Here is a 24,061-nt window from a genome sequence, read left to right on the forward strand (position 1 = left end):
TGCTGCCGCGCCTTTGCTTATTTCAGCACCACGCCGCGGACAGCTCCCGGCCCAAGCCTCGTGAAGGAGGAGGAGCGCTGAGCCATGGGAGAGGGAGGGAGGATCAGTGAGGGCGGGGAAGGCGGACGCTGCAGGGCGGGCGGGCGGGGCCCCGACAGCCCTCCCCGGGGGCGGCACCCACCTCAGCCTGACACCGCTGAGCCCCAAGACTGACGGAGACGCCAGGAGCCAGGGCGCGGGTGACTACCAGCAAGTTCTGTTACGGAAAGATGCCAGTCCGCAGGGGCCACGTAGCTCCCCAGAACACTTACCTGGACACCATCATCCGCAAGTTTGAGGGCCAGAGTAAGTGTGAGGTTTTGGGGTGTGGGGGGATTATCTGCAGTGGGGATTGGATGGCAGGAGGGGCCAGACTCTTTGCTTACTAACTTCTGCTGGGGTAAACGGAAAAGGCGGGCATGGGGAGATTAGATTCTGAAGACAAAATCTTTCATTTTGACGTCCCCAACACCTTCTCCATATGTTTGGTGTCTGGGGCAGAAAGCAGCTCTTATATCTCGCCGCAGCAGTTTTCTTGGTGTCCCAAACCCTGGCCTCCCCCCCCCCCCCCGTAGTCACTGTCCCACTTACCTCTCCAGGTCATTCGTGCCTCTCCTAGAGGTTTGCTTGATCTCTTGCTTTTTGCCCCCCGAGCAGGTCTGACTCTTGGCTGGTCACGTTCCTTCTTTCTGGTCCTGACCCCCCTCCACTGTTCCAAGAATTCTGGGGTCTTCCTGTCTACTGACCCTAGCTGTCCTGGTATTTCCACAGCTCCTGCCTCCCTCACAACCCCTCTGTGCTTCCAGAAGGAATGACCTTTCCCCAGGACTCTTGGTCCCCCCACCCTCCCCTCCTCTGACCTCTACCTCCCTCACTCCGGGCTCTGCCCGCTCCCATATATAAATCCCCTTCTCAGCCCCCACCAGTCCCTGTAATCTTTCTCTCTGGCTACCCATTTCCGGCTGCCAGGGTCTTCCTACCTTTTACCTCCCGCTCCAGGTCGTAAGTTCCTGATCGCCAATGCGCAGATGGAGAACTGTGCCATCATTTACTGCAACGACGGCTTCTGTGAACTCTTCGGTTACTCCCGTGTGGAGGTGATGCAGAGACCCTGTACCTGTGACTTCCTCACAGGCCCTAACACCCCAAGCAGTGCTGTGTCCCGCTTGGCCCAGGCCCTGCTTGGGGCTGAAGAGTGCAAAGTGGATATCCTCTACTACCGGAAGGATGGTGAGACACAGCGGGGCCAAGAGTTGTGTTAGCCATCTTTCTCTGCTTTCATGGAGTGGCCAGGGTGGGGGTGGGGGGCTGGGGGGGGGGGAGGATCTGACCTAAGAGCCCGGACAAATCCTATGCCTGTCTGGGCCTCAGTTTCCTTATGGTTATAGAGAGGCAGCGGGCGTGGCATGCTATATTTTCTAAGGGTCTTGAGACTGGGCTGAGTCAGCTGTTGGTACTGGTCTAGGACAGAAGCCTCTTGTCCCACTTTTCTTCCCTCATCTCCTGGATGTCTACTCTGTCACTGTCAGCCCCAGCTGTCAAGCAGCTAGGATGGAAATTAACCTTCCCTCATCTCCGTCTGCTCTAAGTATTAGAGGAGCCGCCACCCCCAACCCCACCCCCCCACCCCATCCCACCCCCCCTACCCCACCCCCCCCCCACACCGACCCAATCGGTGTCTAGCCAATACATGGGGGGCTGCTGGATGGGAAGGAAAAGTGGGCCTGGCTCACCTAGCCCAGCTCTTTAGGGAGATAGAGTCTTGCGTTTGCCTTAAGTAGGTGGTTTACCTAGATGGACTTTGTATTGTTAAGTGCTGCCCAAGCCCTTGGAAAGCATAACAGAAACAAGCCAGGGGCCGGGGAGAGTCTCTCTCTCCAGGAGACAAGGTCCTGAGTGGATGAGGGTAGTGAAATTATAGTCAGAATAGCAAAGTCTCTTGGAAATCCCTGGGCTCTCCTTGCCCGGGGCCCCAATCTGGTTCTGCATCAGAATTACTTGGGGGCATGTTTTTGCAAAACATACCTTCCCTAGAGAGAGGCTGACTCAGAAGGTGCAAGATGAAGCCAGGCAGGTGTATCTAGAAAAAAAGGATCTCCCCCACTGGTTCTGATTTGCTACCAACTTTAAGAATCATTGGCTTAGAAAACTCCATTCAGTCCATGGGTGAGAAAGGCCCTTTCCTAAGATCCTTTTCCCAGGGGATAAGTCAAGTCTCTAGAACCTTCCCTCAGAGATGTTTGTTCTGAGTAACCCCAAGAAAGAGAGGACCCAAACTCTCTCCATGTTTGGAAGTGGAAGTTTAGGGGGAAAGAAACACTCAGAAGAGAGAAGCTGCCCCTGTGGGAAAAATGCATAAGGACTATTAGAATGTACTAACTGTGCATCTCCAGATCGGGCCCAAGTTCCAGAGGCATGATGTGTGCATGGAACATGGATGTCTATGCATGTGTGTGTGTGTGTGTGTGTGAGCGCATGCTTGTGTGTATGTCTGTGTGTGCATGTGTGTATATGTCTGTGTACGGGTGTGTGCATGTTTGTGTATGTATGTGTATGTCTGTGTGTGCATGTATGTGTATGTGTCTGTGTGTGCATGTGTGTATATGTCTGTGTATGTGTGTGCATGTCTGTGTATGTCTGTGTGTATGTACATGCATGTGTATGTCTGTGTGTGTGTGTTTATGAGATTCTGAGGGCTTTTCACCTCAGATCTAGGCCACACCCCTGGCTATCCCTTTCTGCTGCTATCGAGTGAGTAGCAGGCAGGAAGTGCTGCTATCAAGGCGAAGAACAGGAGGAGACTGGGAAGAATCTGGCTTAGACTGGCTGTACTCACAGGGTTAAGAAAGTCAGAATATTTTTAAAAGCTGTGACTTCACCTCTTCACATCACTGCAAGGAAGAGGTGACAGTCAGGGGAGTGAGAAGGGTCCCAGAGGAACAAGACGGGGCAGCAGGAAGTGGAGGTAGCAAGAGAGTAGGTCCGTTCTGTTTCTTTCCTGACCCTAGAGCTCTACCTGTACCCCAGAGAATAGGGGGCGATCATAGACTCCTAGGAAGATGAGGCCAGGGCTTTCAGAACATGTAGGTATCTGGGCAAAAGACAAAGTTCAAGGCCAAGTCTTGGCCCCTGAGGTCAAGAGTCAGGACTTCGGGAGTCTTTCAGGGTTCTTTAGCTAACCGAGAGGACCCTGGGAACCTAGTCTTGGAGAATGGCTCCCGGTAAAAGCAGAAAATTACCCACATATCTGATGCTCTCTGGTTCCAGCCTGCACCACTCGACCTCCAGGCCTTCCTTGTCCTGTTATCTAAGCCTTTGACCATCTGGACCATCCCGAATTGGCCTGGAACCAAGAAAAGAGCCTGTATTTCCCTGTGCTCAGATAATTTATGTCCATATTATCAGTCCACTCTTGCCATATGATTTTAAAATATGATTAAAAAATTATATTCACATGCAATGCCCAGTCCTGCTGGAAGGCATATTAATGGTGACTTCTTTCAGGCACCAACCTCTGATACCAGGGAGGTGGGAAGGGGTCCTGAACACATCTCTATCTGGTTTATTTATAATTCCCTCCCTTATGGCTTTTTGAGACAGGGTCTTACTGTGTAGCCTTGGCCATTCTGGAACTCACTCTGCAGACCAGGCTGGCCTTGAACTCAGAGATTCACCTGCCTTCTGCCTCCCAAGTGCTGGAATGAAAGGTGTGCGCCACCTGGCTTCTTTTCCCTTTAAAAGGGTAATCTACTGAAAATTCTATATCTATATCCTAAGTCTGTATCCACAGGGCTAGAGTTGTGTATCTGCATGGTGACCTCACAGGCCGAGGCATTGGATTAAAAACTACCCTGCCAGAGAACCCTAGAAATGAAAGCCTTTCTTCTGACTCCCTTTGTCAGGAAAATAAAAATCCTAACAGCTGAGGAGGAGAGACTACAGCAGGGCTGGAGCCAGTAATTGTCCAGAGGGAAGCATAGGCAATGCTCAAGTTCCTCACCCCTGCATTTGCCCTAAGGGACACCCCTGTAGAGGGTCTAGCAGTGCCTACCTTCACACCAAGTCCTATATTCTTTTTTTTTTTTAAACATTTCTTTATTATGTTTACAGATCTCATTATAGATGGTTGTAAGCCAACATGTGGTTGCTGGGAATTGAACTCACGACCTTCGGAAGAGCAGTCAGTGCTTTTGACCTCTGAGCCATCTCTCCAGCCTCCCAAGTCCTATATTCTGATGAGCCCAAACCCCTAAGCTAGACCAGAGAAGACCTGGAATGTCTCCAGTCCATAGTTCCAGATAAGGAGGGCAGGGTAAGGGTGAGGCCAGGGGCTGCCCTCACTCTCCCGCAGTGTTTCCCACACACTCACTCACAAATGCCAGAATGGCAGCTGGTAGCATCAGCTCCCTAAAGGCTCTCGGTCCAGGGCTAGGTGAGGTGCACATCAAGAGATCCCGGCAGGGCAAGGGGTGTGGCTTGGTGGTAAAGCATTTGTCTTGCATGCATGCTGTCCTGACTTCCAGCCTCAGACCCCAGAAAGGTAAAAGACAGCAAAGAGGCCATGTTGGAAAGGGAGTGAGGGCGAGGGTGAGGAGGGATTGTGAGTTGTGACAAACAAGATGAGCGTAGCCAAGGGGTGGAAGAACAGAAGGAGGCAGGATGTTCTAGAAGCCAGGTGAGCTCTCTTGATCAGAAGGGTAATGTGCTGAGAGTACTGTCTGGAAGGAAGAAGGAGACAGGGACTAGTTTTTCCTCTGAGGACAGAGCAGGGACACTGGGACACTGCCATTCCTGAATACAAACAAGAACAATTCACTCCCTCCTCCACTCATCCGGTAACTTGTAGGCTCTGAGTCACAGGTAAGAAGACAGCCAGATCAGGATTGTAGGGACAGAAAGTTACCCTGGCTTTTTTCAAATTCTCCGTCACCGGCATGGTGGATGGGAGGAGGAAAGCCACAAGAACCCTACAAACTCCCCAGCTCTTGCTGAAACAAGGGTCCATCCTGAGCCTCTGCATCAGTGGGGTGCAACCAGTTGAAGATGGTCCTGGGAACACCCAGAAGCACAGGGCATCTGGAGTGCCTGCCCTTCTGCCCCCCCCCATCCTCACCTGGTACTAGGTTAATTTCCTCATTGCCAGAGACGCTGAGAGCATAGTGTGTGGTCCTTAGGGACGGGAGCATCACCATGTCCCGAGCTGACCGGACTCATTGCAGCACTATGAGTTTAGGAGTGGCTCAACAGGCAGCCAGTGTCTCTGGTGTGGCTGTCTCCCCTGGGCCCAGGCAGCAGCTGGCAGATGGCTGCGTGGTGCCTGGGAGTCCAGGAATCTGATCCTGATCCGGGGAGATTCCTGCTCTCAGGAGGGCAGTGGAAGGGAAGCTGAGGGAGGCACAGCTGCACCCCAGCTTGGAAGGTGAGTGCTAAGTATGGAGTCTGGGGAAGAGGGGTTCCCAGTGGTCACCACGGTAGCTAGCGGTGTTCCTACTACATAGCTTGTCTCCGTGGTCCCCTCACATTCACTCAAGCTTGCTTTCTTCAGTCAGTCAGCAATCCCTCTGGAAAAGCAGCTTGGCTTTCTAACTTGCATGGTCACCTGAGCCCGCTGTCCCTGGGGATCCTGCCTTCTGGACCTGACACCTAACAATAGTTTGAGTTAATAGATATAGCAACAACTGTTGGGTGTCCACTCACAGGCTGGACTCCATATACGCGGTGTTTCAACACATATCGATCCACCTGCCAATGAGTCAACGGTGAGACTCCACAGAGAGGGGAGGGCAGTGTGGCCAGAGGCATAAGGTGCCAGCAGTTGGATCTGGGATGCTAAGAAGTTCCATTTCTACATAGCCACCTCTCTCCCTCTTTAGCCTCCCAGGTCACTACCCTGTCTACCCCTTGGTCCCAGCCTCTGCCTGGGGCCACTATTCCAGCACCATCCTCAAAGATGAGACCTTTCCCCCTACGCCCCTCCTCAACCTCTTATCTGCTAGGGGTCCTCACCCCATGTCCTCTGCCAGCTCCAACAAATCACTTTCTCAAAGCTCTCATCTGCCTGCTCCCAGGACCTCCTAAGGCCTAATGTGCCGATTGGCTCCACGCCCAGCACTTTGATGTGTCCCTAGCAAGTTCCTTCCAGCATCAGGGAGGGAAGCAGGCATCTTTGTGGGATGGCTATGTAGGAGCTGAGCCCAGGGGCCAGGCAGAGCTACCAGAGGGAAGCCTGCCCTCCCTCACCTCTCCACTTAATCCACCCCCATCTGCTCAGCCTTAATTACCACAGAAGCAAACCTCAGAGCTAAGCCCTGAGCTGGGAGTGGGGGGGTGGGGCTGGAGCGTAGATACCACATTATCTCCTAATGAGCTGCTCTACCCTGTGGAGGGTGGAAGCACCTGCTGGACAGCTTCACCCACCCTCTGCCAAATAGCTCTGGTCAGCGTCCAGGCCTCTTCTCTCCAACGGATACCCTTCATATGACCTTCACTCAGGCCTTTCCTTAGTCAGGCCACTGCAGGAAGGGTGGCCTCAGTGACCAGCTCTATCCCCTGCCAATGGGGTTTGCAGCCTCCAGCTTCCGCTGCCTGGTGGATGTGGTGCCCGTGAAGAACGAAAATGGGGCTGTCATCATGTTTATCCTCAATTTCGAGGACCTGGCCCAGCTCCTGGCCAAGAGCGGCAGCCGCAGCCTGACCCAACGCCTGATGTCACACAGCTTCCTGGGCTCTGGTGAGTGCTGACAGCGGTGAGGGGAGAGCCAAGGCCACCACCCCAGCCCTGGTTGCTCTGACCCTGACCCTGATTTCAGAGGGCTCTCACAGCAGGCCGAGTGGACAAGGGCCTGGCCCAGGCAGGGGCAAGTACAGGACCGTCAGCCAGATCCCGCAGTTCACGCTCAACTTTGTGGAGTTCAACCTGGAAAAGCACCGCTCGGGCTCCACCACAGAGATTGAGATCATCGCTCCCCACAAAGTGGTGGAGCGGACACAGAATGTCACTGAAAAGGTCACCCAGGTATGGCTCTGCAGGACAGGTGGGGCAGGCTGTGTCAGATGGCCTCCCTTCCCCACCTCCCCAGGGTCCCTTGGACCTCAGCTCTTCTGAGATCCTGACTAAGAAGAGAGTTATGACTTGCCCAAACCCCTCACGTCTTAGTCTGGGTCCTCAGCCTCCTCTTGTACAGTTTGAGTCTGATTCTTAAGACGTGAAGGCCTCCCCTGAGGCCACAGCCCTGAGTCCTGAAACCAGCACAGGTTAAGGTTAGCAAGGCCTGTGAGTACCTTCTAGGCCTGGAGATGCCAGAAAGGTAGGAGAAGAAAACACCCAGGCCAGCACGGGGTCAGCCTATGGCTGTGCTGTCACAAGGAAAGAGCAACACAGAGGGAAGGTCAAGGCCGTAAAAGGTAAAGTGAGGCAGGAAGATAGTGTGAGCCCTGCCCCAGCCCTGTTCCTTCCCTTTGTTTTTAGGGTGATGACCACTTCCCCCCTCAATATGCATACAGTATACCTGGCAGAGGTGGGGCAGTGATGGTACCTCTAGCTGGCTTTGAGTAACCTCTTGGGGGTCTATCCCTAAATGCCCCTCCTGTGCATCTTCTATTTGGTCAGCCCCAGGCAAATGTCCCTTCCCGGATGCTCTGTTTCAGCTGACCCCACAGTCCCTTCTCATTGGTCTGATTCTTCCAGAAGGAAATGGATAGAACCCTGCTTGAGACTTGAGTGACCAGGATCCTGGCACTGACTCACTATGTGTCCTTGGACAAAGGACACCCCTACCTTTGGGCCTCAGAGCTATCATATGCAGGAAGGAGTTAGGCCAAATGTCTCTGGGGACCTATTGACATTAAGTAGTGCCAGCTCAGAGACAGAAGGAGCTTTGTTGAGCCATAGAGAAAAGCCTAGGGTATGGAGGAGCAAGGGACTGCAGAGGGACAATCCTTTTCCTGCCCCTTCTCATCTGAAGCATAGCCAATAACTGAACTGACTAAGAAAAGGCCTGCCAGGGAGGATAGTTGATGTCCCAGGGTGTGGCAATGTGACCTACAACTTTACATCAGAGTTCAGCTGCCAAGGATGCTTTGGTGGGTCCTGGTTGAAAGCCCATGTGGACCCAGAGGTGGCTGGGTGAAGGGACACAGGCTACTAAGCTGAATAACCAGGGATCAGAACAGCATATAGGGGTAGAAGAAAAACATTAAAAAAAAAAAAAAGAGGGTCCAAGTCTACATGGGATCCCAAGTGGATTCCTGGGAAAGTAAAATATGAGTAAAGGCTAAAAGCTGAGCATAGCAGAATACTGTGGCTCCCACTGGCCCATCTGGATGTCAGATCAGTACCATTTTAGTAGAAACTGGTCCTTAGATTGTGATCCCATTTATTGGTGATATTGTCTGCAAGGTCAAAGCCTTGCATGGCTGATTTCTTTAAAACAGAATCAATGAGCCAGGCAGTGGTGGCACGCGCCTTTAATCCCAGCACTCGGGAGGCAGAGGCTGTGAGTTTGAGGCCAGCCTGGTCTACAAAGTGAGTCCAGGATAGCCAAGACTACACAGAGAAATCCTGTCTCGAAACAACCAAAAACCAAAAACCAAACAACAAAAACAGAACTGGTGATGGAGGAGTCAGTGGGGACGGTCCATCCCTCATCCATCCCATCCTTGTTGGAACAGTGTCGAAGTGGGACAGTGGAGCAGGGGTGATCTAGGACAGCGGTTCTCAACCTGTGAGTTGTGACCCCTTTGGGGTCGCATATCAGATATCCTGTATGTCAAATACTTACCTTATGATTTACAACAGCAGCAAAATTACCGTTATGAAGTGGCAACGAAATAACTTTATGGTCTGGGTCACCACAACACGAGGCGCTGCATTTAAGGGTAGCAGTAGCGTTAGGAAGGTCGAGGGCCACTGAGCTAGAAGCAGACAGAGGCATCTTGTTTAATCACAGTTCGGTGCAGTTTGTTGTCCCGTCTTACACGCATGAGTAAACAGGGGCATCGCAGGTTAAAGGCTTGCCCCCAGGGCACAGATAAAGCAAATAGCAACCCTGGAATTTAGCCTGGAGTGTCTGGCTTCAAAAACACATGCCCTTCCTAATACCGCAGCTGCTTTGTTTCACGTCAGTCAGCTGGGGATTGCTGGTTGCCGTCTTAGCAACAGTCCATTGCTACAGTCTTGGAGGCAAGGGCACAGGGATGAAAGACTGCAGTGATTCTGGGTGATGTAGATGGGGCTTCATTGGTACCCCAGGGCTTGTTGAGTGTCCAGATAGGCTGAACCCCAACCCAAATTTGGTTCTTTCCATGGGATGCTCTGAGAGTCAGCCCAGGAAGGACACCGCCCCCGCCCCTGCCCGCCCAACACACACACACACACACACACACACACACACACACAGACCCTCAGGAACAAGACTCTTCTGGGAGTGACTTTTTTCTCATCAAGAACCCCAAAATGGGATTGGGATTGGGAAGTTAGCTCATTGGTTGAATGCTCGTCTGCCATGTGTAATAAGGCCCTAGGTTTAATCTTCAGCACTAAAACAAAAGCCAGTGCCACCCCCCTCAAAGCCTATTGGGGACAAACAGCCCACAACTATCTCAATACAAGTTCTCCCTCAAGATGGCCTTAGGCCTGGCCCTGCTCACCCCAAGAGGGGCTGTTGGTGAGAAAGCTTGTCAGCTCCGGGGCCAGGGGTGGGGTATCAACCATGTGGATGGGGGACACGCTCTCTCCTGTCCTACCTCCTCCCGACATACCTGTTCCTCACGTGCCCTTCCCTTGTCCCTCTGCCCTTCATGACCTTTGTCACAGCTCCCCCTAAGACCACCCCGTCGACCTGTCTCGCTAGCGCTGGCTGTCCCCACTGACCACCCGTGGCTTCCATCCCAGGTCCTGTCCCTGGGTGCGGATGTGCTGCCAGAGTATAAGCTACAGGCACCGCGCATCCACCGAGGTACCATTCTGCACTACAGCCCCTTCAAGGCCGTGTGGGATTGGCTTATCTTGCTGCTGGTCATCTACACAGCCGTCTTCACACCTTACTCAGCTGCCTTTCTGCTCAGCGACCAGGACGAATCACAGCGTGGTACCTGCGGCTACACCTGCAGCCCGCTCACCGTGGTGGACCTCATCGTGGACATCATGTTCGTCGTGGACATCGTCATCAACTTCCGAACCACCTACGTCAACGCCAACGATGAGGTGGTCAGCCACCCCCGACGCATCGCGGTCCACTATTTCAAGGGCTGGTTCCTCATTGACATGGTGGCTGCCATCCCTTTTGACCTGCTCATCTTCCGCACTGGCTCAGACGAGGTGAGCATGCCTGGTCCACACCGGCAGCGATAGAGGATTAGGCTGCCAGTCGGTCTAGGATTCTGCCCTCTGTGGGATGGACATACGATAACCCCATGCCCGTAGGCTGCCTTTTAAGCCATTCTCACCATGGAGTTAGAAGGGGGATGCACGGGCCGCATCCCTAGGGATCCCTGCATCCTTTCTTGCCTCCGTCCTTCTCTATGCCCACTCTGCTTCCTGCGCATTAACACGAGAGCGTTTTCACCGATATTCTGCCTTCCGCGTTCCAACCACTCTCCTATCACCCCTGCCTATTCAACAGCGTGTATCAAGTATAGTCTGCCTCCTGATGAACCATCCTCGCATCCTCTCCTTTCCTACCCCTTCCCACTGTCATCCCGACCTTTCCCCAGGCTTTGTCCTCTCTACACAGCAGCAGGGGGGCAAGTCTCAGCTATTTTCCTTAACCCTGCCACTCCTCCTTCAGAACCTCCCATGGCTCCCATAGCTTTGGAGTGAAAACCAAGATCTTTAAGAAAACCCTGGAGTGGCCACACACACCTTCTTTTCTCACGTCCTCTTACCACCTCCTGCTCTTTTTTTTTAAGGATTTATTTATTTATTATGTATACCCTGTTCTGCCTGCATGTACACCTACCCACCAGAAGAGGGCAACCAGATCTCATTATAGATGGTTAATCGAGCCACTCTGTGGTTGCTGGGAATTGAACTCAGGACCTTTGGAAGAGGAGCCAGTGCTCTTAGCCTCTGAGCCATCTCTCCAGCCCTCGTCTGCTGCTCTTTAGGTGCAAGGTCACACTTGATCTCCTTTGGGGACCATACCACTTCATGCCTCCACGCCTCTGTCGGCCCTATACCGAGAGTGCCCCTTCTTCCTCCTTCCCATCGGCCCGGAGAACTAGCACACCACGATATCTCTGTGAAGCCTTCCCTGACTTGCTTCTGCAGACTTGGCCTCTCCTTCCTTCTTGCTCCCACGGACTTCTCCCCTAGCAGCCAGAACATTGCTCTATACTTTCAGCTCCATCCTTAACAACCTCCTGCCAAGCGTCCGGCACTTTCCTGTATGTTTGTGGACCAGCTATGAGGTAGCAAGTGCAAAAGAGCAAAATGGAAGCCTGAACACTCCCTTTTGAGAGCTGACCCCTGACTTTCTCCACCCTTCCCCCCCCCCCACCCAGACTACCACCTTGATTGGATTGCTGAAGACGGCGCGCCTCCTGCGGCTGGTGCGCGTGGCGCGGAAGTTGGACCGCTACTCTGAATATGGAGCCGCTGTACTTTTCTTGCTCATGTGCACCTTTGCGCTCATCGCGCACTGGCTGGCCTGTATCTGGTACGCCATCGGCAACGTGGAAAGGCCCTACTTGGAGCCCAAGATCGGCTGGCTGGACAGCCTGGGGACACAGCTTGGCAAGCAGTATAACGGCAGCGACCCGGCCTCGGGACCCTCTGTCCAGGACAAGTACGTCACGGCCCTCTACTTCACCTTCAGCAGCCTCACGAGCGTGGGCTTCGGCAACGTGTCACCGAACACCAACTCTGAGAAGGTCTTCTCTATCTGCGTCATGCTCATTGGCTGTGAGTGTGACCTCGTGCTCTGCAGAGGACTGCCCCGTGCATGCAGCATGTAGATTTATTTGTGCATAGCTGTGTACCACTTATACACAGATTTTAGCAACTGTTTAGACACTGCTGTAGGCCAGGTCATTTGCAGGGCACACTGTAAAACCAAACAAGGAGTCCTTGTTTAAAAATTATTTTTAAAAAATGTAGATGGTGACAGTTGAGAAATAACCTGGACTCTTAACACAGGCTAGGTGCCATGAAGCTCCACAGAGCTCCCCCCAACCCCCCGCCTCTCAAAACACCTGGTTGAAGAACGCTTGAGGGGGTGTGAAAATTTACACATTAGGCTGTCATATTCAGAGTAGTTAGAAAAACAAAAACAAGGAAAGGGAAAGGTGGGGAAAGTGAAAAATAAGAGAATAAGAGTTTTTCCTGTATCATATTTTTGCAAATTGAAGGAGAAAACAAATCTTAACCTTAAGAAAAAGCAAAACAAAACAAAATTAACATTGCCCTAGTTCTTTCTTCGAAGAAGTCTGGCCTCTGAGCCTGGAAGATGCCTGAAGGCATAGAGTAGAGTGAAGAGAGCAGGTAGCCCAGAGGCTTTCTTTTTATTATTATTATTTATTTTATTTTATTTCTTGGTTTTTCGAGACACGGTTTCTCTGTGTAGCCTTGGCTGCCCTGGACTCACTTTGTAGACCAGGCTGGCCTCGAACTCATAGCAATCCGCCTGCCTCTGCCTCCGGGGTGCTGGGATTAAGGGCATGGGCTACCACGCCACTCCTGTCCCAGAGGCTTTCTTTTGTGTGGGTCCTTGGTGGCTTCTGCTATCACGAGGACAGAAAGAGGTCTTTCCCTGGGGTCCTGCCTGGACTAGGAGGCCAAGAGTCACCCAGGGGAGCCCTCACTCCCATCTCGCCCCGCCCCCAGCCCTTATGTATGCCAGCATCTTCGGCAACGTGTCGGCCATCATCCAGCGCCTGTACTCCGGCACGGCTCGCTACCACACGCAGATGCTGCGCGTCAAGGAGTTTATCCGCTTCCACCAGATCCCCAACCCACTGCGGCAGCGCCTGGAAGAGTACTTCCAGCACGCCTGGTCCTACACCAACGGCATCGACATGAACGCAGTGAGTCCAGTAGCCCTGGTGGTCCAGCAGTTGTGACTCAGGTCCTAGGGGGAGGTCCAGGTTACACCCCACTCCCCACCCTCCTACTCCCCATGCCACACCCACAGCCCCAGCTGCGCCCGGAGGGACTCGCCCTACCCCCACCCTCCATCCCCACAGGTGCTGAAGGGCTTCCCTGAGTGCCTGCAGGCGGATATCTGCCTGCACCTGCATCGCGCGCTGCTACAGCACTGCCCCGCCTTCCGCGGCGCCAGCAAAGGGTGTCTGCGCGCGCTCGCGGTCAAGTTCAAGACCACGCACGCGCCGCCTGGGGACACGCTGGTACACCTGGGCGACGTGCTCTCCACGCTCTACTTCATCTCTCGTGGCTCCATCGAGATCCTGCGCGATGACGTGGTGGTGGCCATTCTAGGTGGGTCAAGTGGGGTTGACCAAGGGGACTGAGGTTGAAGAGGCCCTACTGGGACCGCCTTCTTCCTAAGGAGTATCCTGCGTAGCAAGTCTTGTTTTCAGATTCTTGGATGTTGGCAGGCGGTGGTGACGTATGCCTTTAGTCCCAGCGCTTGGGAGGCAGAGGCAGGTGGATCTCTGTGAGTTCAAGGCCAGCCTGGTCTACAGATCCTGTTCCAGGACAGCCAGGGCTACACAGAGAAATCCTGTCTCGAAAACAAACAACAACAGTTTTTTTTTTTTAATTATTTATTCACTGGGCAGGGGACACGACAGTATGCAGGTGACTGTGGAGTTCACAGAACAACTTGGCTTTTCCACCATGTAGGTTCTGGCAAAGTTAGGTTGTCAGTTTGACCTCAAGCCCTTTAATTTGCTGAGCCATCTTGCTTGCCACCGCCCCTGACCCCACCCCACCCCACCCCTGAGAATTTTAAAGCTAGCGCAAAGAATCCTTAAAACACATCTTTTTGCCCGTTGCGTGTGACCTTGGTCAAGTCACTTGACTTCAAGCACCTTAGGATCCTCCCTTCTATTTTCATCTTCCTGGCGCTTCAGCCCGAGTCCCCACCTCTGACCTCACCCACATCCCATCGTGACCTCCACTCTTTCCCATCACCCAGGCCCCTGGGGCTGGCGCTCTGCTCTCACCTCACTTCGCAGCCCCACCTGGGCCAGCCCCTGGCTCCCACAACCTGAGCCTCAAGGATCCTCAGAGCTGTGTCCTAGCCCCAGGGCCTCCTGAGAGCAAAACAGGCGGAATGCTGGGAATGTGGCTCAGTTAGTAGTGCGTTTGCCTAGCATGCTTGGAGGCCTGGACGCATTCCCCCACACTGTGTTCATCAGGCGTGACGATACACACTCATAGCAGGTCTAGGCTCCAACAGAGCCTATCAGAAATAAACAAAACTTTAAAAAGCCAGACCAAGTGGTATAGATCCCAACCTGACGCCACCGCTTTCCCTTAAAGGCAGCCTTGTTCCCTGCCCTTCCTCTGCCTGTGATAAAGCCAACCACCAGAGCATCCTGCCGGTTCCTGGTCCTCCGCCCCATCCAGTCATGCCCAGAGCTCTGTTTCACTTATTGACAAATCTGCTTCCCACAGCAGTCTCCGCTGGTCTTGCCCTCCCTGGTGGGCGCGTGTGAGGGTCTCCGTTCCTGAGGCCTCCTATTAGGCACAGCCCCAGTTCTTTCACCTCCCAATGGACGACATCTGTACGGATTACTCTTCCACTCAGAACCCTTGATAGGTCCCTAGGGCCTGTGTAACAAATATAAGCCCCCCCAACCCCCCAACCCCCCCCCCCCCCCGTTCCACCCGAACAAGTCACTCTGTGAATCCCGGCTCCCTCCCCTGGTACTCCATGCTCCAGCTAGACAACCATTTCTCATCGCCCTGTGACGCCCGTTTTTTCTGCACGTGCTGCCATGCTGTCTTCAGAGCCCACCCCGGAACCTGTCAGGCAGATCCAGTCTTTCTCCAGGCTGGCTTACAGCATGGACATCCCCCACTCCCTTTCCCTTCACCCGAGCCATGTTACAAATGCCACCCACATGGAGGGATAATTAATATTAATTATTAAGAAGCTGGCCCCGATTTAGATTTCAGTGGGAGATAAGAAATCCTCTCATCTTGTCCTGAGTAGAAAGATCACAATTTTTCATGTGTTAAAAAAAAAAAAACAAACAAAAAACTGAGGGTTGGTAATCACATTGCTCAGATACCAAGGTTCAGGGTCTCATGTGTGACCCTGGCAAGTCCCTCCTTCTCTGAGGCCCAGTCCCCTCCTGTACAGGGATGAACTTCCATCCTGTTCTCTTGGTGGCCCGTGCCTAGCCTCTATCTAGGCCTCTGTCTGTGCTAGATTATTAGTGTCCCTTCTGTGGTGTCACAAGGCTGAGGAGGCTGGGCTTTCCCGGGGGCAGCAGGTCCATGGCACTTGTGACTCTGGCCTCTCCTCTCTCTGCCTTGACTATGCAGGATTAACCACTACCCTTTCTTCTGCCCAAATTCCCTTCCTCCTGGGGCCTAGTCCTTGACTCTCTTGGGATTTTACTCCTTCTGAACGCCCCTGCCTCCTTGTCCTAACGGCGATAGGCGGTAGGGGGCCCCTCCTTCTTTCATGGCCCAGAGCTCATGGTTGCATCCAGTTCCAAGATTATTCTGTAACCTTGGCAACCTAAGTGCCTGCCTTTTGAGGGGCTCTTATGGGAGAGTCTCTTACTCATGTTCTATCTTATTGTCATCTTAGCGCCTGGCTCTGCAAGGATCTGATGCTTGTGTCGCTTACCCTGTGTCCACCCTGTGCCTTGCGCTTTAAGGAATACTTTCCCAAACAATTGCCGCTTCTGCCCCTGCAAACAGCCCAGTGGAGTAGGTGACACTGTTATGTCTGTTTGAGGGTTGAAGACCCTCACAGGCAGGGGAGGTAGCGTCTCAGGATTGCCCTGCCAGGGCCACGCTGGTTCCATGCTTATACAATGGAGAGTAAGACCAAGAAGAAGCAGCTCCGGCTCCTGGCCCAGGGAGGCTGGAAGCTTCCATCCTTGGGTCCTCTGTCCCCTGCTCTATCGTGTCAGTGGGTTGAGGGGACCAGAAGGAAATTGAGCGAGGAACTTCTAGTGCCCCCGACTGCCTACTTGCGCCCCGCCTCCCCAACCAGAATGAGAACCGTAGTACTAAGGGGTGTAAAGAAAAGAAAGGATGTTCGGGTGGAAGGTGGTTCTGAGGCGCTAAGGGACAAGAGAGCCCGTACTCTCAGGACAGGAGCAGCTCCGAGGGAATTTGTGGAACTGAGGACTGATGAACGGCCTTCCCTCCTCATCTTCCTCTTTATCAAAGCCAGCATATGTAGCCCTGTCCTCAGCCCCCCTTAGCACCAGGTTCCGCTCTGTGGGATCTCTGAGGTGGGAGGTAGGACGATCACAGTCAAAGGGGCCCTGAGAGATCACCATCCTCCCGGCTGGTAGGGAAGAACGACATCTTTGGGGAGCCTGTCAGCCTCCACGCCAGGCCAGGCAAATCTAGCGCGGATGTGCGTGCCCTGACCTACTGTGACCTGCACAAGATCCATCGAGCAGACCTGCTGGAGGTGCTGGACATGTACCCGGCCTTTGCGGACACCTTCTGGGATAAGCTGGAGGTCACCTTCAACCTGCGGGACGTGAGTCTGGGCCTGTGGGCAGGAGGGGTGGTGGTGCAGAGAGCTGATTGAGGATAGCACCCAGCCAGCCTGCTAAGGACATGGCCTGCCTGGCCTTAGGGACTCATTTGACCACTGCCCCTTCCTTCAAGCCCTCCTGCATCCTGTGCTGGGATGCTTCTGTACCTACTCCTGCATCCTTTGCTGGGATGCTTCTGTACCTACTCCTGTATCCTTTGCTGGGATGCTTCTGTACCTACTCCTGCATCCTTTGCTGGGATGCTTCTGTACCTACTCCTGCATCCTTTGTTGGGATGCTTCTGTACCCTACTCCTGCATCCTTTGCTGAGATGCTTCTGTACCTTACTCCTGCATCCTTTGCTGGGATGCTTCTGTACCTACACCTGCATCCTTTGCTGGGATGCTTCTGTACCTACTTTGGCCAGCATAGCATTAACTATAATGATAGCTCCCATTTAATGAGCAGCTGCTGTGAGCTAAGTACTGGGCTTCTTTCATGTTGTTTTAAGTCTCATCCTTGCATGTGATGCTCTTATCTCCATTATCTAAATGAATAAACTGACCATCAGAGAGGGTAAGTAAATTGGCCAGAGCCATATGGCTGGCAAAAGGCAGAGCCAAACCTCGGATTCAGATTGTCTGGCTTTAAAACCAGGCTTTGCCACCACATGGCACTAAGCTAAAACGATGGGCTCTGACATCAGAGGGCCGGTGGTGCCAGGCTTGGTGATACAGATGTCACCTAAGCTTTCCATTTAACAACCCAAGAGAAATAAAGTGCCATTCATTTAAAGACACAAAGAAGCCACAAGGTTACGTAAGACACAGCCAATTTTGGGGGGTGCTCCTGTGTTATTATTATTATTAGGGTTATTATGGCTGTGATGAAACGCCGTGACCTTTTAAACAAGTTGGGGAGGAAAGGGTTGATTTCATCTTACAGCTTGTGGTCCATCATCCAAGAAAGTCAGGGCAGGAACCTAGCATCAGGAACTGATGCAGAGGCCAGCAGGGGAAATGCTGCTGGCTGGCTTGCTCACATGGCTTACTCAGCTTGCTTTCCTATAGCACCCAGGACCACCAGCCCAGGATGGCACCGCTACAGTGACTTGAGTCCTCCAATATCAATCAGGAAAAGACACCGTAGGCTTGCCCTCAGGCAGGTCTGGTGGGCATTGTTTTCTCAGTCGGGGTTCCCTCTTCCCAGATGACGCTAGCTTGTGTCAAGTTGACATGAAACTAGCCATCACATCCAGTTTGCCAAGGAGGGTGGGCACCACTGGCTCAGTGGAAGTTCAGAGGGGCCTTCCAGGAGAAGGAGTCTGAATCAAGGAGAAAGACAAGGAGGGATTGCCTGTCAGGGCTACCACAGCTAAGGCTGGGCACTGAGCCTTGGCTCCTCCATTGTTTGTTGCTCCTGTCCCTCAGCATCAGGAGAGGTGGACTAGGCCCGGTGTACAGCTGGTTTTTCGAGACAGGGTGTTAGCCTTGGCTGTCCTGGACTCACTTTGTAGACTAGGCTGGCCTCGAACTCCCAGGGATCCGCCTGCCTCTGCCTCTCGAGTGTGCCACCACGCCCGGCTCTGAGGTATATTTCTTACTGTGGCTGTCCCTCCACATGCTGTTCCCTCTGTGACTCTCTGTTCCTTTCTTGAACTACACAAGAGGTACCCAAAAAGTACCCTGCTTTGTGGGCCTAGCTATAGGGAGCCATCTGGTAGCCTTTGTGTCCAATGGGTGGACACTAGGGCAGAAGGGATGTGGTCTTAATTGGCCTGAGTCAACTGTAACCCCAAGGTTCCCTCAAGTCTGATGGTGCCAGAAAGGTTGTAGCCTAGAGTGGATTGGGGGTTCCAGACCCCAACTTCACCAAAAGACACTACTTACTCACTGGCCCATGCTGAGACGTGGGCCATTAGGACAATGGAGAGGAGGCAGTTGCGGGGGGTGGGGGGCTGGAGGGTGGGGGAAAAGTGGGGGGGGAGCCTCTGCTGTCCATCCTCAAGTCTTGATGTCCATAAACCATCTCCAGATACTTTTCAGGAGATGATGTTAAGTTCATCATCCCCAAACCAGTTCACCTGCCCGAGAACTTCTCAGGAAGCCGCCTACAGCTCCCCTGGTACGCCCAGCTGTTATAAGGGCCACAGCAAGGGACCTGGAGACAGGGAGGAACAAAGAAAGAGGCCCTGTCCCAGCTTTGGCCCCTGTTACTTGTTGCTCTTATTCCTTACAAGGCAGACGGGGGTCTCCAGTCGTCACCCCGACAGCCCCCTGGCAACCAAGATCCCCAAGGCTTCTTCTTCGGTGACAGCCAGTCAGGTGAGTGCAGCCAGCTCGTGCCCAGGGCCTCGCCCAGCCTTTAGCCCCTTCCTAGTTTCCCCTCTCTTCTGCCTCCCCTTGAAAGAGAGTGTCTCAGGCACCCACTGATAGGAAAAGATTCTTCCTTGGGCAAAGGGATAGACCGCATTGCTGGCTTGCTGGTTGCTGAGGGCTGCTTTCAGCGGGCAGGTAATAACTAGCCAAGGGCCTGAGGTTCTGTATCAAGGTAGCGGAAGATCCCCGCCCCTCCCCAGGCTTCAGCGCTACGAGCAATAAAATCAGAGCTAGAAATCCCCACCCTGACTGCTCCATTTAAGCTGAGGCCCCCAGCTCCCCTCCCATGGATATACCCAGTTGGGTCCCCGAAGCCAACCTCCATAAGAACAGGACCTTGTTGTCCTCATGACACCCAGGTGAGGGGATCTACTCCTCACACTGTATTCCCATGACAAGTCGGGGTGGGGGGAGCACATAGGCTCTGGTGAGAAGGGTCAGGCCTGTGGAGACAGATGTAGCGAATGCTGTCTCCGTTCCCTTCTGAAGGTGCTGCCCCTTCCCTGAGCATCTCAGACGCATCTGCACTTTGGCCTGAATTGCTACAGCAAATGCCCCCGAGTCCCCCGAACCCACGGCAGGACCTGGATTGCTGGCCTCGGGAGCTAGGCTCTAAGTTAGAACAGCTCCAGGACCAGATGAACAGGTGAGAACTGGCAAGAGTGCTGCAGCTACAAAGGAGCTGGCTGGGCATAGGCACCGCCTCCTGGTAGCTTAGGGGCATCACTGGGCTCCTGGTTGGGTTTTAGAGTGGCAGATCCATTTAGCGGAGGTTCCTAATTCGGTATTACTAAGTATAATTCCTTGCATGGCTTCCTCCAGCAAACCCCAGAGCATATCAAGGAAGCTTCTTGTGGGGAAGTGACATCCATGTGCAGGAACAAATTCCAGAGGTCCTTGGAAAGCGGGTGTTGTCTGTGGATGGCATAGGGAGAAGGACTGAAGGCAAGGAGGGCAGCCCTAGGTTCAAATCGAGGCTGTGTAACTCAGAAGTTAGAGTGTGAGCAAGTTCCGAGTTTAACAGCTTTGTGCCTCAGCTCACCCAGTTATAAAACGGGTACAGTTAAAATGGCTACGTCGCCGGGCGCGGCGGCGCACGCCTTTAATACCAGCACTTGGGAGGCAGAGGCAGGTGAATCACTGCGAGTTCGAGGCCAGCCTGGTCTACAAAGTGAGTCCAGGACATACAAGGCTACACAGAGAAACTCTGTCTCAAAAAACCAAAATAAAATAAAATAAAATGCCTACATCAAAGCACCACTGGAACTGAATGTGGTATGCACCATGCCTAGTCCCTAGAGTCATGAAAGCCAGGGTGTGCTAAGGGGAATGTGGGCAAAAGCTGTAGATCCTAGTGGAGGTGACACTTCAGGTAGGCTCCAGGCTGCCATTTCACTCAGCTGCTCTCGGAACCCTGCCTTTGACTACGGTGCTCTGTCTGGCAGACTGGAGTCGCGCATGTCCTCAGACCTCAGCCGCATCCTGCAGCTACTTCAGCATCCACAGGACCACACCAGCTGTGTCCTGGGAGCCCCTGCCTCTGGTGACCTGGCCTTGTTACCTGAAACTTCAGTGACTCAGAGTTCAGAGCCCACCCTTCTGGTGGGACATATGCCCTTTGCACAGGTGAGAGATGAGGGGCTCCCCCAGGGGCTTCCTGAAAGCAACTGCATGATTCCCTCACCCTCAACTCAGCCTCGTCACAGCCACCATAGGATCAGAAGGTGTTCTCTTCTGCTGCCCGTCGCCTGACAGGGCAGCCCTCACAGGGTGCTGGCAGAGGCCTGACTGTGATCCCAGACCTCACAGCTTGGGCAGAGACAACAGGATCTTGAGGAGAGTAGGTAGAGCTCTTGCAGGTTCCCATCCCAGAGGTCAAAGTAGATCAATATCCAGCTTAGGGGCTGTGGGGAGATAGGTTCAGTTGGAAAAGTGCTTGCCATGAAAGTGTGAGGGCCTGAGTTCAATCCTCACCACTCATGGTAAAAGCCAGGTGTGGTACACTTGTAACTCCATGGCTGGGGAGGTCAAGACAAGTGGACCCCTAGGGTTCACTGGCTAGCCTGACTAGCATAACTGATAGGTCCATGTGAGAGACCCTGTCACAAAGAGCAAGGCAGACATCTCCTGAGAAACAACACCTGAGATTGACCTCTGGCTTCCACATGTACATGCACGTATGTACACATGCACTAACAAGCACACGCAAAAATATTCATGCACAGCTGGGTGTGGTGGCGCACGCCTTTAATCCCAGCACTGGGAGGCAGAGACAGGTGGATCGCTGTGAATCTGAGGCCAGCCTGGTCTACAAAGCGAGCCCAGGACAGCTAAGGCTACACAGAAAAACCCTGTCTCAAAAACATAGTAGTAGTAGTAGTAGTAGTAGTAGTAGTAGTAGTAGTAGTAGTAATAGTAATAATAATAATAATAATAATAATAATAATAATAATAATTCATACACATTCATACATATATACACCCATACACAGACATTCATGCACAAAATGAAGACATATCCAACCTGACCTGGGGTAGGGGTAGGGCTCCATATACAATATACCTCCTCTTTGCCTCTCTCCCAGCCCCTAAGCTATGGTGACTTGGACAAACGTCTCCGGAAGCCCAGGAATTTCTCCCCCAGGATGCCTCACTTGGCTGTGGCAATGGACAAAACTCTGATGCCACCCTCAGAACAGGAGCGGCCTGAAGGGCTCCCATCACCTCTAGCCTCGCCTCTGTGTCCCCTGGAAGTACAGAGACTCAGCGCTCCCCACTTTTCCTCCCTCCCTGAACACCTCGGCTCTGTTCCCAAGCAGCTGGAGTTCCAGAGACATTGCTCAGATCCTGGAGTCGTGAGGAGTTAGGGCCAGTGGACGCCAGGATAAAAGCCACCATGGGGAATTCAAATGCAGTGAGGTGAGAGTTAAGCCCCTTGGGGGAGTCCCGACAGCCCTCCCCCAAAACTCTGAAAACCATTTTCTCAGAGAAACTACAGACTGCTGAGCCAGGTAACCAGGATGGCCTGAGTAAAGAGGCTCAGGATTTGGCTCAGCCTCTTTCCAGCTCCATGTAATCATCAAGGCAGGCAGGGGTTGCTTTGAGTTAGCTTACAGGATGCAAGGGTTGGTGCGGACAGGAGACACTTCTGATACTCGGGGGAGTCTTGCTGGGGGCTCCAGCTCAGAACCACACTCTTCCTCAAAAGCCCAGACCCAAGGCCAGGGTTGACCAGACCTTTACCAAAAGTCTCTAATATGACTGGAGTAAGAGGTGTCCTCGGTGGTGGACATAAAAGGCAGGGCTCCAGCCCCCCAGCCCCTCTACCCCTGAGAGTTCCACGACAGTATCTGGGTCCCTTGATGGCATTCAGTGTCACACAGCTAATAAAGTCTTGAACATTTCATGTTGGGCAGGACGTGCAACACTTCTGAGCACCCTCAGGTCCACGCCTATGCTGGGGCGTTCTCCAAGCCCTTCTTATATCCAGCCTGTGGGAGACCTGAAGGGGTCTCAGCTGGTCCCAGGAGCTCCACAGCCTGAGGCTATATCCCTAGATGAAGGGAAACAGAGATCTGCTTAAGTGTCCACAGAGAATCGTGACCAGAGCCTGTGTTTGCCCAGCACTCCACCATCCTGGCCTGCAGATACCTGTTCATCTAACCCTCAAGACAACCTTGTGGAGTTAACAGGTGTTACTGTCCTCATATGAGAGAGGTTGTGGGTTGGTAGCAAAGAGACAAACAGGTGTGAGTGGGCTTTGGGGGCATGTCAGTGTTGTTTTGCTTTCTGCCCTGGTGATGAGTACATGGATGTGTTCAGGTTAGAAAAACATGTGCACTCCCATATGTAAATTATATAAAAACAAAACAAATAAAAATAAAATATAATAAGACAAATCAAACTTAACATGCTAAAAAAAAAAAAAAAGGAGAGCATAGTTTCAACCCAGACTATCTCACGTGAGAAGCCTTTTAAAACACCATTCTCACCCCCCAGCCCACTTTACCTTCCTTTTGCAATTTCTGTTTGATGTTTTAGATTCTGCTGGTGACTGTAGCAGCGCATATTTGCAAGTGTTGATACAAACTAAAACCTTAAAGTTAGCTTTTTGTACCTTTAATAGACCTTTGACACTAGTTCAAAGCAACATATGGGGCTAGAGGGATGGCTCAGTAGGTAAAATGCATTAAAAACAATCTCTGCAGTAATGGTACACACTTGTAATCCTAGCACTGGGGAGTGTGAGACAGGAGGATCCCTGGGGTTTACTGGTGAAGCCATTCTAGCCCTCATAGATGAACTCAAGGCCAATAAGAGACACGTTCTCAGAGGAAGTGGGGGAGCATCACTGAAGAACTGCACCGATGCACACATGCAGACATAAGTGTGCCTTCTCACATACCTGCACATAGATAAAAAAAAGAAAGTACTTCATGCCTGTAAACCCAGCACTTGAGAACCTGAGGCAGAACAGCCATGCACAGCAGGCCAGGAGCCAGAACAACTTAACAAGATAATCCAACCACCCGGAAAAACCACCTACACCATTGCAGAAATTAGCAAGAATCTGTCAGTAATAATCTTAAATGAAAATAGCTTGAATTCACCAGCAAAGATTTAAAAACCAAGATCTGACTATCTAGTGTCTCAAACAAACAAACAAAAAACCACACACACACACACACACACACACACACACACACACTTCACTGGCAAAGATACCTACAGACTAGTAGTCAAAGGATAAAAGTCAGTCTGTCAAGCAAGTGGTCACATTGTATCCACAGTCAGAAAGCAGATGGGGATGCTTGCCCCCGCGCAGGGCTTGCTCCTCCTTATCAAGGATAGGACCCCAATCAGCCCCAGTTAAGGTGAGTCTCCCACTCAGTTAACCAATCTACAGAATCCCTCCTGTGCATCCTCCTAAGTGAGTCTAGACTTTTCCAAATCAGGAATATTAACCATCACGGGACATCACAACAGACTGCAGAGAAATCCAGAGGAAT

At 52.5% G+C, this 24,061-nt stretch overlaps 1 protein-coding gene across 1 annotated transcript; it reads left to right on the forward strand.

Annotated features, from left to right (window-relative positions):
* Positions 1–226: 226 nt before the first annotated feature.
* KCNH6 (potassium voltage-gated channel subfamily H member 6) lies at positions 227–22,950 on the forward strand. Its single transcript, XM_084748257.1, has 13 exons — positions 227–345; positions 1,039–1,269; positions 6,608–6,769; positions 6,849–7,054; positions 9,932–10,357; positions 11,542–11,941; positions 12,863–13,062; positions 13,222–13,474; positions 16,483–16,676; positions 18,914–18,998; positions 19,542–19,698; positions 20,498–20,678; positions 21,638–22,950. Exons 1-13 carry the CDS (start codon positions 270–272, stop codon positions 21,917–21,919), a joined length of 2,853 nt encoding a protein of 950 aa, XP_084604383.1. The 5' UTR covers positions 227–269; the 3' UTR covers positions 21,920–22,950.
* The last annotated feature ends 1,111 nt before the right edge of the window (positions 22,951–24,061 follow it).

This window comes from Acomys minous, assembly GCF_964271855.1.
Source record: "Acomys minous genome assembly, chromosome: 12".
Lineage (NCBI taxonomy): Eukaryota > Metazoa > Chordata > Mammalia > Rodentia > Muridae > Acomys > Acomys minous.